General features: G+C 45.1%; 1 protein-coding gene across 2 annotated transcripts; it reads right to left on the bottom strand.

The window, feature by feature from the left end:
- Positions 1 to 837: 837 nt before the first annotated feature.
- LETM2 (leucine zipper and EF-hand containing transmembrane protein 2) lies at positions 838 to 14873 on the bottom strand. 2 transcript variants are annotated; one of them, XM_067545000.1, is made up of 11 exons: positions 14732 to 14873; positions 13468 to 13542; positions 11979 to 12432; positions 11164 to 11307; positions 8961 to 9098; positions 7860 to 8063; positions 6792 to 6911; positions 5642 to 5752; positions 4663 to 4752; positions 3718 to 3792; positions 838 to 3233 (listed from the first exon to the last, which is right to left on the bottom strand). In XM_067545000.1, the coding sequence occupies exons 2-11, from the start codon at positions 13512 to 13514 to the stop codon at positions 3210 to 3212; spliced, it is 1407 nt and encodes a 468-aa protein (XP_067401101.1). In that variant the 5' UTR covers positions 13515 to 13542; positions 14732 to 14873; the 3' UTR covers positions 838 to 3209. The 2 variants fall into 2 exon arrangements, with proteins under 2 accessions (XP_067401101.1, XP_067401093.1); XM_067544992.1 differs by having other exon boundaries at positions 838 to 3209; positions 14732 to 14871.
- Positions 14874 to 15126: the final 253 nt, after the last annotated feature.

The raw sequence follows: 15126 nt of genomic DNA, 5'->3' as shown, positions 1-15126 counted from the left end.
CCCACCATACCTGAAAATCACCTTGGGATCCAGACCTTAGCCTGTCTGCCGCATTGTGAGGGCACTGGCTACTAGGGCTGCAGGGGGCTCGTAAGTGCGCTAGAGAGATGGGCCTTCCAAAAACAAACCAGGGGCTGAATGTAAGAAACCAGCTGGGGGTGGGGGCTGGAGGGAGCAGGGAAGCCAGTTGTACAAAAGTTGTGTTTTGCTGCTCCCTGATGGAGGAAAGTGGTAGAGGCTGTGAAACACCATCCGTCCGTCCAGCTGGCACCTTGCATTGCTGCAGAGAATGTGGGATCTTGCTCATAATGCAGAATGTCCCTTGTAGTCTCCCTCTGGTGAATAACTGGGGCCTTATTTTTACTCTCAGAAAAGATACTACCAAAGACTTGCTAGCGCAGTCGGCATTATCATATCACAGGGTGGTTTGTCTGTCACAGAGAGAGCTCCCCGCTCACAATAATTAAACCACCCCCAAGGAACTCATCTCACTTGGCGGTGTGCTTTTTTTCCCCCCCACACCCTTGAGCGACATGTTATACTGACTAAAGTGGGCATGTAGATGTAGCCTAATTAGTCTCTACTGCCCAAACTCTACTTTGCACCTTCGTTCGGTATGTCTCTGCTGCTGGGAAATGAACCTTGTTCTCACCCCACCTCCTTCCTTCTCTTTAGCTGGAACTTCCACCTTTGCTCCCCTCCCAGGAAATGTTTGTTCTGACAAGTGCAAGCCCCATGTGGATTGCATAGTACCTTTGTACCTTGAGCCTTTGTATAGTGAGTTATTAAGCAGCAAGAAACAGGTTTGCAGGTCTTGTTAATGAAGAATTCCTCCCATTTATATACTTAACCCCACAGGCTCAAGTCTTGTTTTGGGTTGAAGAGGGATGGTCTATTAAAGATTAAAATAAAACAAAGACTTCTAAGGGGAAGCATATTCCCCTTTAATTAATTAGGAAGTTAATTAGCATGGTGCTCAATTTGGTTAGATGTCTGGAATAGTTTCCAACCCTGAGACTTTGCAGAAACATTGATCAAGATTGCTTTGTATGACTTATGTATGGCCTAATTGCTACATGGCCCCTCAGCATCATGCTAGAGGACATGTCCCTTGGTAATAGTAATAGAAGCTACTGATAGTGGGCAGAGCAGAGCTGGAAGAGATCATCAATAGCAATAGAATTGTGTTGTGTATTCACATGGAGTGCAGCTCACTGAAATCATAGTAGCTACACTACACAGCTCCCGCAGTTCACGATTGGACTGCTGCTACTGCAAAATGCCATTTGTGAGCAAAACCAAGATCTGTAACTTGAGCTGAGCTCGAGTGAACCTTTGGTAATGTCATCTACCTCCCCCTCCATCGTCCCACCTTGTGATTGCACCCTCCGGTAACAGCGAGCAGTCATGCAAGTCAGGTATCTCCATGTTCTCTCATCTGTGAAAAGCAGCTTCTCTGAGAAAACTGAGTTCCACCAAAACAAGTGTTATATATTAAATTCAGTCTTTACCGTCCAACACCTAGAGTGCATTGCCGTGCACAGGTCACGCAGCATTAACTTGCTAGAGCAGGGTCTCACACAAATGCTTGAGCTATCAAAGACACAAAAGCTGCAAAGTGAACAAGCAAGCAGCTAAAGGTTCCTCTGCCCTCATCTAGCAAAGTGTAATGATGACTATCGGCCAGATAGCCTCACTAAAATAACCAAAGGAGAGTGTGATGCTGGAGCAGCAGGGCATTTATTGGAATCACACTGGTCTTCTATTAACCACTAGCAAGACACCACAGCTGTTCATCTTCATACAATACTTGCATTAGCAAAGCAGAGATTTGTATCTCCAGGTACATGGTGTTTACTAACTAAGAATACAGTACAAGCAAAACATCCCTGCCGCCTGAGCCGGTTCTGCTGTACAAACAAGAGCCTGGTGTAACAAATTGAAATAATGCCCAAACAGACTGCTCTAGCCAGGGGTGGTTCTGGTGATTCAGTCTGACTTACATTCTACTACAGTCATCAGAAACATCCAGTTCACTATGTCCATAAAATGAGCAAGTTTGAACACTTACAGGCACAGGCGGCCAAAATGAGTAAGTGATAGAACCCACACATTTTTTGGTCTCTTCCGATACAATCTACCAGAGAGAGCGTTACCACTGAAAAAGAAAACATTGTTTTAAAACAGTATTAAAAGAGTACTCATTGCTGGGTAGTTTTAAGAATACAATGATTAGATTTAAAGAGGCAAGTCTGATCTCACTTTATTTTAAAACAAGCAGGCAGTTTAATTTGAAAGCCCCGGTCACTGCCATTCAGCAAGCTGTTGCCATAGAAAAGGCCTACTGCAAGTTTGTACTAGAACGGTATTTGGGACCCTGGCATACTCCATATCGCAGCCAACTGTGGGCAGGAAGCAGATGCAACATGCAACGGAGGATGCCCTCTTTAAACTGGGAAAACACGAGTAGAGTAGCAAAGCCTTTCTAAATCCTTATGGTCTTGATCTCTCCACTAAAGATACTGCAGGCCCTTCCTCTGTCTCTTCCAGCGCACTGTTCGTTCTCCTCAGTGAAAACTTGATAGCCACTGACGTGAACTGCTAGATTAACACAGAATAATAGCTAACAAATGGAGGTTTCCGTAATAATCAAGGGCTTGTGGCCTATATCAATTGCTTCAGCAGTCCAGTCAAGCCCTGACTGGGTGGCAAAGATCTCGCACAGGAGTCCCACAATGTGGATGAGGGATATTTGTACTGAAGCACCAAACGCAGCCCACTTCTGCTCTCCAACTCTTCATACAAATCAAATGCTGCCTTACAAAAGTTTAAGAGCACAAATCCTAACGCAGCCATCAGGCAAGTTACAGCTAAGAGCAGTTTAATAGAAGTATTTACATATTTACAATATAACTTAATTGATAGGGGGTATTTTAAATGACAGGTTGGCACTGAATGGGATGTGTCCTTTGTGTGGCCTAGCGGCTAGTAAAACAATCTACAATTGATTGAGGAGGTCCCCTGGACAGCTGAAAGCCTTGGTGTGGGAGGGAGCCTGCCAACACACTGCTAATCCAGTTGTTTGGTTCAATGAGGTACAGAGGTGTGGAGTCTTCCTCCTCCGGTGCCCTTGATCCATGGTCCTGGCTGGCGCAGGGCTAGACTCCATTGGCACTGGCCTTGCTGCTCTGAGATGCTTCCATTTTGGTCTAGGGGGAAGAGAAAGTTGTAGACTTAAAAAAAAAAAAAAAAAAAAAAAAAGCAGGCTCAGTCCAAATGTGTTTATTAAAATTCAATAAATACTGAGACTTTTAAATCAATGTAGGGTGTTGAGATACATCTTCCATTAAATGAACTAATGTCCATTAGTAATTATTAGTGTGGGAAAGAGTGGTTTTGGCAGACAGACAGCTTGTGTTTACCTATTAAAATACCAAGTGTTTGTAAACCAGACCAGCAGATTTCTCCAGTTAAGGTAAAGAACATGATTTTCCATTAATGAAACAACTCAGACCAAAATTGCCAAACTTGGGTGCCTCAAGTGAGGCTCCTAATCCCACATCCAGCCAACTAAATAGATTTCCCATTACAGAAAGAATGGGCAGGAAAAAGAGCAAGCTCTTTGCTGGTTTTCAGCTCTTTTAAATGGCTCAGTTTAGAACGTCCCTTGTTAACGAACACCACAAAACAACCCACAAAACCTGCCCAGGTGCTTACCTCTCCTGGAGGAGGCTTGACTGATACTTCAGGGACTGGTAACTTTTCCGATGGCTGTGATAGAAATTCTTCCCCCTTCAAGAGAAAAATATTTTAAAAAGCATTTTAACAATCGGGGAACTCTATGAGAACATAGACGAGATCTACCTGGGCCCCAGACACGCCACTTCCCTGCTAGAGCACAGGAACTCCCCATGATGCACTTCTAATTTTCATGTTAGATGCTTGGGCTGTCATCGCTTCGCTTGGGAGACTATTCCACAGTCAGTATCTATTAAGAAATCTTTCTAGCTGAATTTAAAGCTTTCCTTTTCTGAACTTCAACTATTACCGTTCATTTGACCCCGGTGGCTCACACTAACTCACCCCATCTTTGGTGATCTGGCTTTTCTGGCTGCATGCAGTGTGTCACATGCTAATCTACCCCCAACTCCTCCAATGCTTGTAGCTAACTCCCTCAGGAAAGTCATCTGGGGAGGAGCGTGGAATGTGTTCAGAATGTAAACACTCTCTTTCAGCTGAGATGTGAACAGAAGAAAGTAGCACGTGACTCTCTAGTTTAAGGAAAATTGGTTTGAATAACTAAGGATCTCACAAGTGCTCTCCTGTCGGACCTTGGTGGTGACATTGTTTTGAACAGTCAGCAGCATTTCCAGCACTAGTGAAGGAAGTGATGCCACTGCCGCTTCCTCTACCTTTTCAACATCCCCTCTTTCCTTGGCAAAGGCAGTGCTGCTGCAAGAGTCTGACAGACAGAGAAACTTGCCGGACCCAATGATTTCTGTTCCTTCCAGTGCTCTATTCAAAGATACTAGCTAAGGACGCCAGACCAAAAGGTCATCTCCTTCCAAATTCAGATAAGGTATGCTCATTCATACTTCCCAAACCTGTAGCATTTCATACCAATCTAACTGATGACTCTTTGCAAATGAATCATTTTCTAACCTTCCTTCCTTGCACAATGGGTGCGGAATCCACCAAAGTTTCTTTAGCTTCAAGAACTGAGGTTTCTGCAGAAGCCTCACTAACCCGAACCTAAGGAAAAAAAGAAAAAAAGAGCTCAATATGGCTGCTTGTATTTTATGCAGACTAGGAGGAGACTCCAGGTTAAGAAACACGTAGGCAAAGTTTAGTTTTTTAGCACAATGTTTCTTGCACTGTTCAGGTTCAGTCTCGATCCCAGTCTGCTTTTCAGAAACAATTAGAACATTAGGAAGAAAAATGCAAGCAAAAAAGCACTGAATTAGGCATTTGTCACATCTGTCTGGGCAGAAGTCTGAAGCATATATCCATTATGGAAATTGGACAGACAGTTATTTATCCTGCAGGAGCGTAAACCATGCCAGGGACTGTATGGATATGGGAAGACCAAGTCCCTAGAATTACATGCTAAGGGATAGCTTTTTCAGGGATGCTAAGCACCCTTCAACTCCACCTGAAGTCAACTGAAACTGAGTGTGCTCAGTACCTCTGCAAATCAGGCCCCAAATCATTTATTTAGATATTTCCAGTACACCATGCAGGTATTGTCATCTCAACCATCAACACTCGAGTTTGGCAGCTGTTTTACCACAACCAGAATTTGTTAATCTGTTAGCTTCTAGCACAGTGACTAGTTTAAGACGAACAAAAATTCAGATAAACAATATGAAACCCCGTCCATTACTACCTCTCTAAGAGGCCAAGTGGGATGTTTCCCAGCTGTCTGAGGACGCCAAGTCGGCACAGGTCCCTACGGACCAACTAGTCATTATGGTGCACACACCGTTTTAGAGCAGGTGTCTAGTGGACTATACAGCAGGACATGTGCTGTGTGACTGAGGCTTGGTTTGTAACTAAAGCCTTCATTTGTGATCCTTCTGAAAGTTCTTGTTTTGTTAAATGGGACCCAGGCCACAGGCTAACTACTCTTCAGCCCACTCACCTCATTCTGTGACACCTGAATAGGTTTCGGCTTCACATCTATCAAGTACAAAGCACGAGAAAGCAGCAGCAGAGAAGGAGGAACGTTTTCCTTCAGATGTAGATCTAGCCACTACAGAACATGGGGGGAGAGAGGAGGGAAAGAGGGTTATTTAGAATTGATTCAGGAGTCAGCTGTTTAAACACCAGTTCACTGAGGAGAATACTGGAGCATTGCACAGCACCTTTCATCGTGAAGGACTCCAGAGCATGTGACCAATTAAGCTAATAGAGGTTCAAGTTGCCTACCTCCCAAGGTGGAAGGCAACAGCTATTTACCAGCTCACAGTAGCACTAAAGAGTTTCAGAGGGGAGTGAAGAATATTGCATCCAGCTGAAGCTGGAGAGGAAGTATAGGAAGGTAGATTACTTCCTTACATAGAAGTTGACTGCAAGACTGGAGTTAACATTCCTACTCTTGAAAGATTACCATTGGAGAATTAAGTGTTCGAGCTTCCACTCTACGTTTTATCCAAAAATAGAGCACCTGTGGCAATGGTGGCCCTAACCCCAGGCGGAATAAAGCCCCAATACAGAGGCCAAGGGCAGTGCCACCTGTGAATAACTGCCACCATCACCGGTGATTTTTAAATCAAGCTCAGATATTTTCTAAAAAAAAAAAAGAGATATGCTCTAGGAATTATTTTGAGGACATTCTATGGCCTTGTGTTCTGCAGGAGGTCAGACTAGATGATCTCAAAAGGTCCCTTCTGACCTTGGAATCTACGAATCACTATACAGACAAGTTACAATGTCTTATCTGCCCCACTCCAGCACTGCCCACTTTTCATTATGCAAGGCCTTTGTTGCTCTCGTGGTTTAAGTAATCCCCTGGGTACTATGTCCTGTTCCTGATAGGCACATGCACTTGGTGCTCATGAGTCGCTATCCCTTTAAATTAAACCTTAATGGAAGTTGTATGTTTCGTGCTTTACAGTTCAGCTATGCAAATGCGGATCAACAACAAAACAGTGCTATGAATCTTCAGGACAAGGTCAACCATTAAAGCCAGGGAATTTGAAGGCTGAACATCTGACAAGGTCCCGTTAAGTAAAAGACAAACTCTCTGTGCAAAGTTCCAAGACTTGTGTAGCAGGCAAGACCTTACTTGCCTGTCTGAGTTGTTCTTTCAGCTGTTCCTCTGTGAGCCCCAGTGATCGCATTCCTCTGGCTCTGCATGCACTCTGCAGTTCGGACACACTTAGCCCATTAACACCTTCCTTAGCAATCATCTGAAAGGAAAAGGAACATTCACATTCAGGCCTATTGAAGTCCAGCCCCTAGCTTATTCACTAAGCCTGGTACTGAATTGATACCTGCATGTACTGAGGGGAATAAAGAACAAACAAAGCAATAACCAGTAATATGAAGAGGTAAATCACAAAACAGGGATTCAGCAGACATCGCATTCCTGACTGCCTAACTGCACGCTGAACACAGCTAAAGGTGACAGGCCTGAGCCTCTGAAGACTTACACATGAGTAACTCCACTCTTGTGTGGGGTCCTACTGAATCACTCTAATGCAACCACTCACAGGGTAAAGTTACTCACATGCACAAGGATTTCCAGGATTGGGCCTTTATTTGTATAAATGAACCTATAGTCATACACTTAAGTCAGAGGTGGCTAAGAGCCACTTAGTTAAACAACAGCATAATTTCTAACAAAAGGCCTCCAGATTCTTCATTCAAGTCTCATGGTAGTGCCAGGTTTCCTCATTTGTCATGCTCCCATGTTTGGACAGCCACAGGAATGAGCCTGGCATAAGTACACTCTGAATACAGATTGCTAGTTACACAATAGAAACAGCGCAAAGTTTCTGCAGAACGGCATATGATAAAACTGAAGTATAAGAGAGGGGCTCTGCAATCCTTCACTGCTGCAGGCTACTGAAATCCTAGGAGGCCACCTTCTTTAATTCTTACCCCTTGGTAGAGCGGATAGAAGGCACTGGAGGTCTGAACTGCCACTTCTCTAGAATCTCTCATGGGACAATCCCACTCTTACAAATAGTAACCATTCTCCCCTCTTAATATGGGGAGCAACCTACCTATAATATCACATGGGCAAAATGTAGCTCAGAGAGGGGAAGTGACTTGCAGAATCAGAACTAGAACCCAGGTCTCCTGTACTAAGAGCGGATCACATTGCATCCATGCTATTTGTTTTAGACTCTTACTTCATCATCTGCTTTTATAGACCTCAGCTGCATCAAAAGCTGGAAGCGGAGCAAGTTATTCGTGCCAATGGGCTGCAGTTCGAGCAGTTTGCAGAGGGCTACCAGCTGGGGCCGTTCTAAGTGTTCAAGGGTCAGCTCGTCCTCAAAGAGCTTGGAGAAGCGCACGATCTCCTTGGTGCTGGGCTGGTGGCCAGTATGACGAACCTGCACAACAAAGCAAAGGCAGCAGATATGAATGCATCCCAAGAGCCAGTGGCAGAGCTGGAAACAGAAACTAGGAGTCCTGAATCCAGTCCTCACTCTAACACTCCCCCCCAAAATCATTTCATTTTAGCATTTGTTTGCTTCTTGCTGGTGGCTACTAAACTGATATTGTGTAGGTTCAGAGGCCCAGGGTCTGAAAATAGAAAAAGGTTTCTAATTTGCTCTTAGAGTGGCCACTTGAAGAACTTCTTTACGTAAAGAGCTTTTCTGCTGGTTAAGATTAGAGTTAAGATCAGATAAGTGTTTCTATCCTGACACAGTCTCCCCAGATAGCTGGGCTCACAAGGCTTCCCCAAGGCAGTGGCCACCAAAGGGCACTCCGTTTACCAATAACCCTTAGCATTTATACATGCCTGACAGCAAGGCTCTGCCAGCTTTCAAGTTTCAACAGTGAGCACAACAGCGGCAGCTTTCTGGTCAATAGATGGACAGGAACAACTTTCTTCCTCCATTTAGCATTTGTTTTAAAACAACAGACCATCACCACCCACTGAAACCTGGAATCAAGGAATTGCAACTTCTCTAATCCAGGGTTTGTCAGAGAAGATTGCCAGTGCAGTTACAGGTCACAGAATGGTTCAACAATATTGTGATAGTTTCTGTACAGGTTATGAACCAGCACTTCATTTATGCAAGAAGGTGGGCAAGAATTTACTCTATTCATCTAATCTGCAATGTTGCTTTACAGATTTTCTTCCGATTTTTGTTTCCTAAAAATCCCATACTTCCTTATCCCCAGGCACAAGAGCATTTCAAAGGTCTTTGTATCTACCGGCATTGCAGTCCTGCTGCACAGGATTTCCTCGCCCCTCCAGCCTATTTTACTACTTGCTGTACCTGTTGCACATAGGAAGAGAACTGCTTGGTGGCCTCTCCCGTATCTGCTTTGTTCCTTCTGGCCATCTCTGCAATAGTCTCTTGTAGGAATTTCGCAAGCTCTAACTTTGCGCTTAGTTTCTTTTTCTGTTTTTCTTCCTTAATTTAGGAAACAAAAATTAGTTAAAGGCTCATCATGAACTCCAGGAGAGAGAAAGTTGTGATAAGTTCCCTTCCTTTTGTTAATCACCCTTGAATCTCTGAAAACCTAAATGTACTTTTCATCATTGCTGCTGACTATTCTTGGCATGTTGGCTTGGACAAGTGAAGTATCAGTTTCAAGCCCACTTACTAGACAGGTGCTGTAAATGTAAGTGTTTTACTGAGGGAGGATTCTTCACATGAATATAAGTTGTATTATATTGTGTGTGAAAACTAGACTAAGCCTAGGCTTTGAGCCAGGATGACCTGATAATGACCTCCAATGTCCTTATGGTTAATATTAATAAACCCAGCTAGAATAGAGGTTGTGTCATTGGTAATGTAACTATTTTTTGCATCCAAACAGTGCTTTAAATCCACGGGGTTTGAGGTTAAGAATGGTGCATCTACTAGGCCATTAAAGTATCTTTAATACTGGCTTGCTCATAGTTGTAGAAGGCACACAACACTGGACCACAAGGGCAGGGGACAATATGCATATAAACCAGCAGTGCCGAGATTTCAGCAAAATCTGATAACGTGAATCTTATTCTACCAGTCACTCTGCCTCACTGACTGTATCAAAATCAATTCTCTAGCAGAGAAACCAAACACGGAGCAGTGAGAGAAAGACAAAAAGGTAAAATATATAGAAGGTTTGTATCCCTCATTTAAAGTCTGCCTTGCTCTGGTTGGAGCCAAGTAGAAAGGAGTGAACAAGGTTACTCTGCATGCCATGTATGGACTGATCAATAGGAGGGCAGTCTTCAGACTCTGCTATAACGCTGCATACGTGAATCCACTTTGTGCAACTGGGTCAAACACTCTTACTCAGCGAGTCAAGGCTGAACTAATTTACAGTTATGGGTGCTAATCAACAGTTGCCCATGTAGTAACAGACATTTTGAATAGTTAGTATCAAGCACTGCAGCAAGAATTAAGTGACCCAGATTTCAACTATTCTCTGCCCACTACTTGCTCACTCCTTTTGCAGCTGACAATAGCCCAATTGTAGGATACTGAGGAGGGCTGAGAAGTTGATAGGCCCAATGTGTCACATAGAACTAGCCTTCATGGTTTCAGGTGGCTTTGGTTGGAGGGTAAAGGGGAAATCCTGCCCTTGGAAGTGTGGGAAATCGCCATCAGAGTCTAGGGAAACTGTCCACATGTGTGACGCTAGGATTTTGGCCCAAGTTAGATCCTTGAGAAAGGAGGAAGCTATCAACATTTTAGTGAAGTGAAAACCTAACAGTATTTAACTCGTGCCATCACACTCTCTGCATGTTATGTTTGATCTACTGGCTCTGCCTCTACTGAGTGATAAGGGGCACCTGATTAAAATGAGCCTACCTACCAAACATAGCTAAGGTGTCTATATCAGGGTCAATCATTTAATCTGAAACATTATTCTGAACTGGAAGGGGAAGAAAACCTCTCTCAATAGTTTAGAGTTTTGGGGAAGAAGGAGAAATTGGGGCGGGGAAAGGGCGAGGAGATAAGGAGAGAGAAAGACAGCCCACTCTGGGCAGGATACTTGTAAAACCCTTCAGTTCTCTTGTACTACTCCGGTCTTTAATCAGTTATCAAATAACCTTGATGCAGACCTCTCCTATCTAAGTACTGGTCTGACCCCAATCACTATAGTATCTGAGTACCTCACAGTCGTTCATGGATTTAATCCTCACAGTATTATCGCCTTCAAAAAAAATAGACACAGGCAGATTAAGTGACTTGGCCACAGTCATAGAAGAAATCTGAGCCAGAAATAGAACCCAGATCTCCTGAGTGCCATTCCACTGCTCTCTCCACTAGATCAACCTTCCTACACTTGCTTAAACTCGCTATTCTTTGATGAGTACTGGAGAACAATTCATCTTGGCATGATGGCTAGTCAGCTTCTAGCAGTATGGCTTAGGTTAGCTGCTATCCTAACATCCTTCTAGCGAGTTAGCACCCACTCTCCTAGTTAATGGCGACTCAATTACTGAAGCAGTCTGCTTTGTCAACAGCCTGATACACAAACCTTTTTTGATTCCGTCTCAAAAGTTGAGGGCAACATTTCAGGAAAGAGTTTCAGAAATACAGGTAACAGGAACTCCATGAAGGGCACAATGATGAACACCAAGAAGGGAACCAGTCGGAAGAGATCAGCACAAGTTCTCAGCAGCTGCAGAGAGAAGTGCATAGCAGGAGTTATTTTAATTTTGACAGAGTTAAAAGAAAATCTATTTTGGATCCTATTAATGAAGTCTTTCTAAAGGTAATCTTAGTGCAAGCATTACCAGTCACTTGGATAACCCAGAGGAATATCAGCATGGTATCTAAATTTAGGACTTATCACATGGCCTTCCTTTGACAAAGGAATTAATAGTGCTTTTAAGACTGCATCTATGTACTTAGAACAACTACTCTGGCCACTTCTAAAGTACCCTAGCAATTGTCCTATTTTTTCAAAGTCTTGTAGAAACTAATGGAGGACAGAAACTGAATGCTCCTCTCATTTCAGAGGGGTTCTCTCCAGAATAGGGATAAAGGTTCTTGGCAGAACCCAGGGGACCTGCATTGCCACTTGTTTGTGCTGTACTATTTGTGGAGAATGTACTATTTATGGAGACTGCACAGAGGATTTCAGTTTTCTGGACTGTTGAGCTGTTACCCTTTTACAAGCACTAAATTCACATGGAAGTTTTAAACAGATGTCCACATTTGACCTCTATTCAAAGAATGTTTGGAAACAGAACAGATTATTTTAAGATTATCTTGGATATTTTAAGATTCTCGACACATCAGTTTAGCAAATTATCGCCAGTGTGTCTGTGTAGGGTAGTTCATACTCACCCTTCGCCTTTCTCTCCTAGTGAGAATCTGCCCATGTAGCAGCCTCCATACCATCCTGGCAGCAACCTTTGTATCAATCCAAAGCAAGTGGAAACCACTGTAATAATGTTTCAGTTCATCCACTATCCTTTGGCGTAAAGATTTCTTCCCCAAACCAGTCTCTGTACTTTGGTCTGACAGAGTTTTAGCATGCTCAGTGTCCTGGTTTATTGCACTTTGGGGCGGCTGAGGTTTATCGTGGAACTCTTGATGCCTGTAAGTAGATGTATGCAGTGTTCGCACTGCTTTAGTTCGTAGTTGAGGTAGTCCAGGGGCCAGCAGTGTGCAGTGTAGTAACTGTTGGTTTTCAGAGTCTTTCATATACATTCGGTTTAAATGAGAATCCACTAGCTGGACAAATGCAACTGATGGGGAATATGGAGAACAGCTGGAGTGCACTAGAAGATGAGGGCCTCTGAAACGGAAGAGAAGCTAGTTACTTTAAGCATGTAATTCTCTGCCGTAGTTAATTATCAAAGTTGAGCATTGAATTAGTGTTCTTCACTCCAAATTCATCACACAGAATCTTCCTATAGGCCTCCTAAAAAGGATGTGGGAGCAGATTTTAACTGGCAGATGAAGCATTTAAAGGTTTTGCATTGTTCTAGCTGGTGAGCAGTCCTCTCAAAGGAGCAACTCAGTATTTCAGTCTAGTTCTAAGAAGCCGCCATTCTACTAATGGTTATGACAGAAGATCATCAGCCCAAGAGAGAGAAAGAACAAACAAGCAAGCAAGCAAACAAGCAAAAAAAATCCCAAACAAATAAACAAACCAAAAAAACAAAAAAAAAAAAAAACCCAAACAAACCCCTTATCCCTATCATGTCACCACAGCCAGGCTACTTCCTGGAACATCCCTCATATTCTCTTATTTTATCTATAGCACCAATGGAATGTCACTGGTATCACAAAAAGGCACAGCATGTTAGAAACACCAAGGAAGGAGGTTTTACATTATGATTTTTAATCTTATCTTGTGTAATAGGAATAAGACTTATCACATTAGTATGTACTACGACAACTACCATACCCTTTCTAATAAATACCTCCATTTCATTCTGACATTTAACCAACCACAAAATCGATTTCAGTGCTTGGAAAATAAAGAGACTGAACTCTCTCAAACGAAGGTTAAACATTTTGTTTTACCTCACGTAGCCTCATTTACAACAGCAGCAAGCCTATTTTGAATGAAAAGTTAATTGCTGCATACACTTCTTACAATGCCTCAGAACTAAAACAAAGCATCAGTCACTTGAAGAAATTAACCATCACTATAGCAACAGTTTTATCAGGCAGTTATCAGATAAAGCTTTATTCAGATGTTTTACATACAAGTGGCTACTATTTAAATATATTTAAGACAACTAAAGATGCAAAAAGTACTGGAACAAATCAAGAATTCTAAATAGCAAAATAAGATTAAAATAAGTCTTAGTAAATTTCTTACCTTGACCTGGCTATTGCAAGGAGTATGTTACAACTGTAGAACGCCATGTTGCCCTGGAATTATCTGCTGGATGTTCTGATACAAAAGGAAAGAGTTAGTTTAACTTTAGATTCACTCAATTAGGTTAAGTCTACACTAAAGAGCTTACAGGAGCACAGCTGTACCGCTGCTGCTGTAAGGTCTCCTGTCAGCATAGAGCGGTTACACGGGAGATCTCTCCCGTCAGCATAATTAAACCATCCCCAACCAGTGGCAGTAGCTATGTTGGTGGGAGAGCAGCTCCTGCCGACGTAGCTGTCTACACCGGTGTGTCTGTCATGAAATTTATGTTGGCCAAGGGGGTGTTCCCCCCACCACCACCAACAAAGGTTTGACCGACAGAAGTGCTAGGGTAGACATAGCTTTAGCAAGGTGTTAAGACTCATTACAATTGCCTTCTGTTCCTGACAGACATACCCATAACCTCCCACGACTCCAAAGGTCTCCAAAATAATACCCGCGCTCTCTACAATCTTCAGCTGGCCCCAGACAAGCCATAGCAGATCAGAGTTAGGCAGACAGCTCCATCTCCTGCTGTCACCACCAGGTGAAGTGCGGAAGCAGCACCTGAACGAATGCACACTGCTGGTCCTGGGCAGCTCGCTGACTGCTGTCCCAGAAGTACAGGAGCGGGGCTTCCCCTGGCAGCAGAGGCACGGTCGGGCGGGCAGGCGGGCGGCCTGCCCAGCAGTCTGCACGAGCCCTCGGCCTGCTGCCAGGGTTTCCACAGGACAGGACAGGACAGGACAGGACAGGGAGGGGAGAAGGGTACCGGCTGCACCTTGTCCCGGCAGGACGGCGGCGTTCATCAGCCCGCGCTGTGCTGGGAGCGTTCACACGCCGGAGCGTTAGCGCCCTGCCCACCGCCCCTGCCAGCGGGGCGGGGACCCGGAGCGCCGGGCACGGCCGGGCCGAGTGGCGGCCCCACCGGATACCCCCGGAAGCGGGGTCCAGCCGCCTCCTTGACAGACCTAGGGAAACGAACCCAGGCGTCCTGCTCCCGCCCTTCCCCCGTCCCTCGCTCTAACCGCACCGCCCCGCCAGGCCCGGCCCCTCTCCCAGGAGTCCGACCCCCCGGAACGTACCGACGGGCTGGCTCCCCCGAGCGCCGGGCCCAGGCCTGTGACGGGCTGGGAGATGGCCGGGGCGAGCCAGGGATGGCCGGGCAGGCGCGGGCCGGGCCGAGCCGAGCCCCTTGCCGGCCGTAGCTACCGGGCCCACTCACCTGCTTCTCGCCGGGCCTCCGCTCCGCTCCCCCGCTGCTAGCTCCTTCCCATCGCCCCCCGCGATCGGAAACAGAGGGACGCTCTACCGCTTGGCTCTATGCCTCCGTCCCTCTCGGCCCATGGCGGCGGGACTCCGCCCCCTTCGGAGGTAGCCAATGGGAGCACAGGACTCAGAAGGACGGTGGGGGAGGGGGGGAAGGACGGGGCCTGTTGTGAGCCAGCCAATGAGAGCTCACAACCCGGAGGGGGCGGGGCGGGGCGGGGCCTGACCGGATATCCGCCGTTGACGCTGCTGGGGCTGTTGCGCCGGCTGGTAGGCTCCGGCTTCTCTGTGGGGAGGGCGCTGTGTGTGACGTCAGCGTGACGCTATCGCTTGTTACCGTGGAGACAGGTG

This window comes from Emydura macquarii, unplaced genomic scaffold, assembly GCF_026122565.2.
Source record: "Emydura macquarii macquarii isolate MOO-44397 ecotype Brisbane River unplaced genomic scaffold, CSIRO-AGI_Emac_v2 contig_201, whole genome shotgun sequence".
In the NCBI taxonomy this organism is placed as follows: Eukaryota; Metazoa; Chordata; order Testudines; family Chelidae; genus Emydura; species Emydura macquarii.
The sequence above is the reverse complement of the archived record's forward strand: the minus strand, read 5'-3'. Positions and strand labels throughout refer to the sequence as shown.

Bases quoted from the DNA above. Each gene is read 5' to 3' on its own strand.
- LETM2 (XM_067544992.1), bottom strand. From the start codon at position 13,514: ATGGCGTTCTACAGTTGTAACATACTCCTTGCAATAGCCAGGTCAAG. The intron at 11,308-11,978 runs GTGAGTATGAAC...TTCTCTCTGCAG, and splicing joins CTAGGAGAGAAAGGCGAAGG to CTGCTGAGAACTTGTGCTGA. The intron at 8,064-8,960 runs GTACAGCAAGTA...TTTGTTGTGCAG, and splicing joins TCTCTTCCTATGTGCAACAG to GTTCGTCATACTGGCCACCA.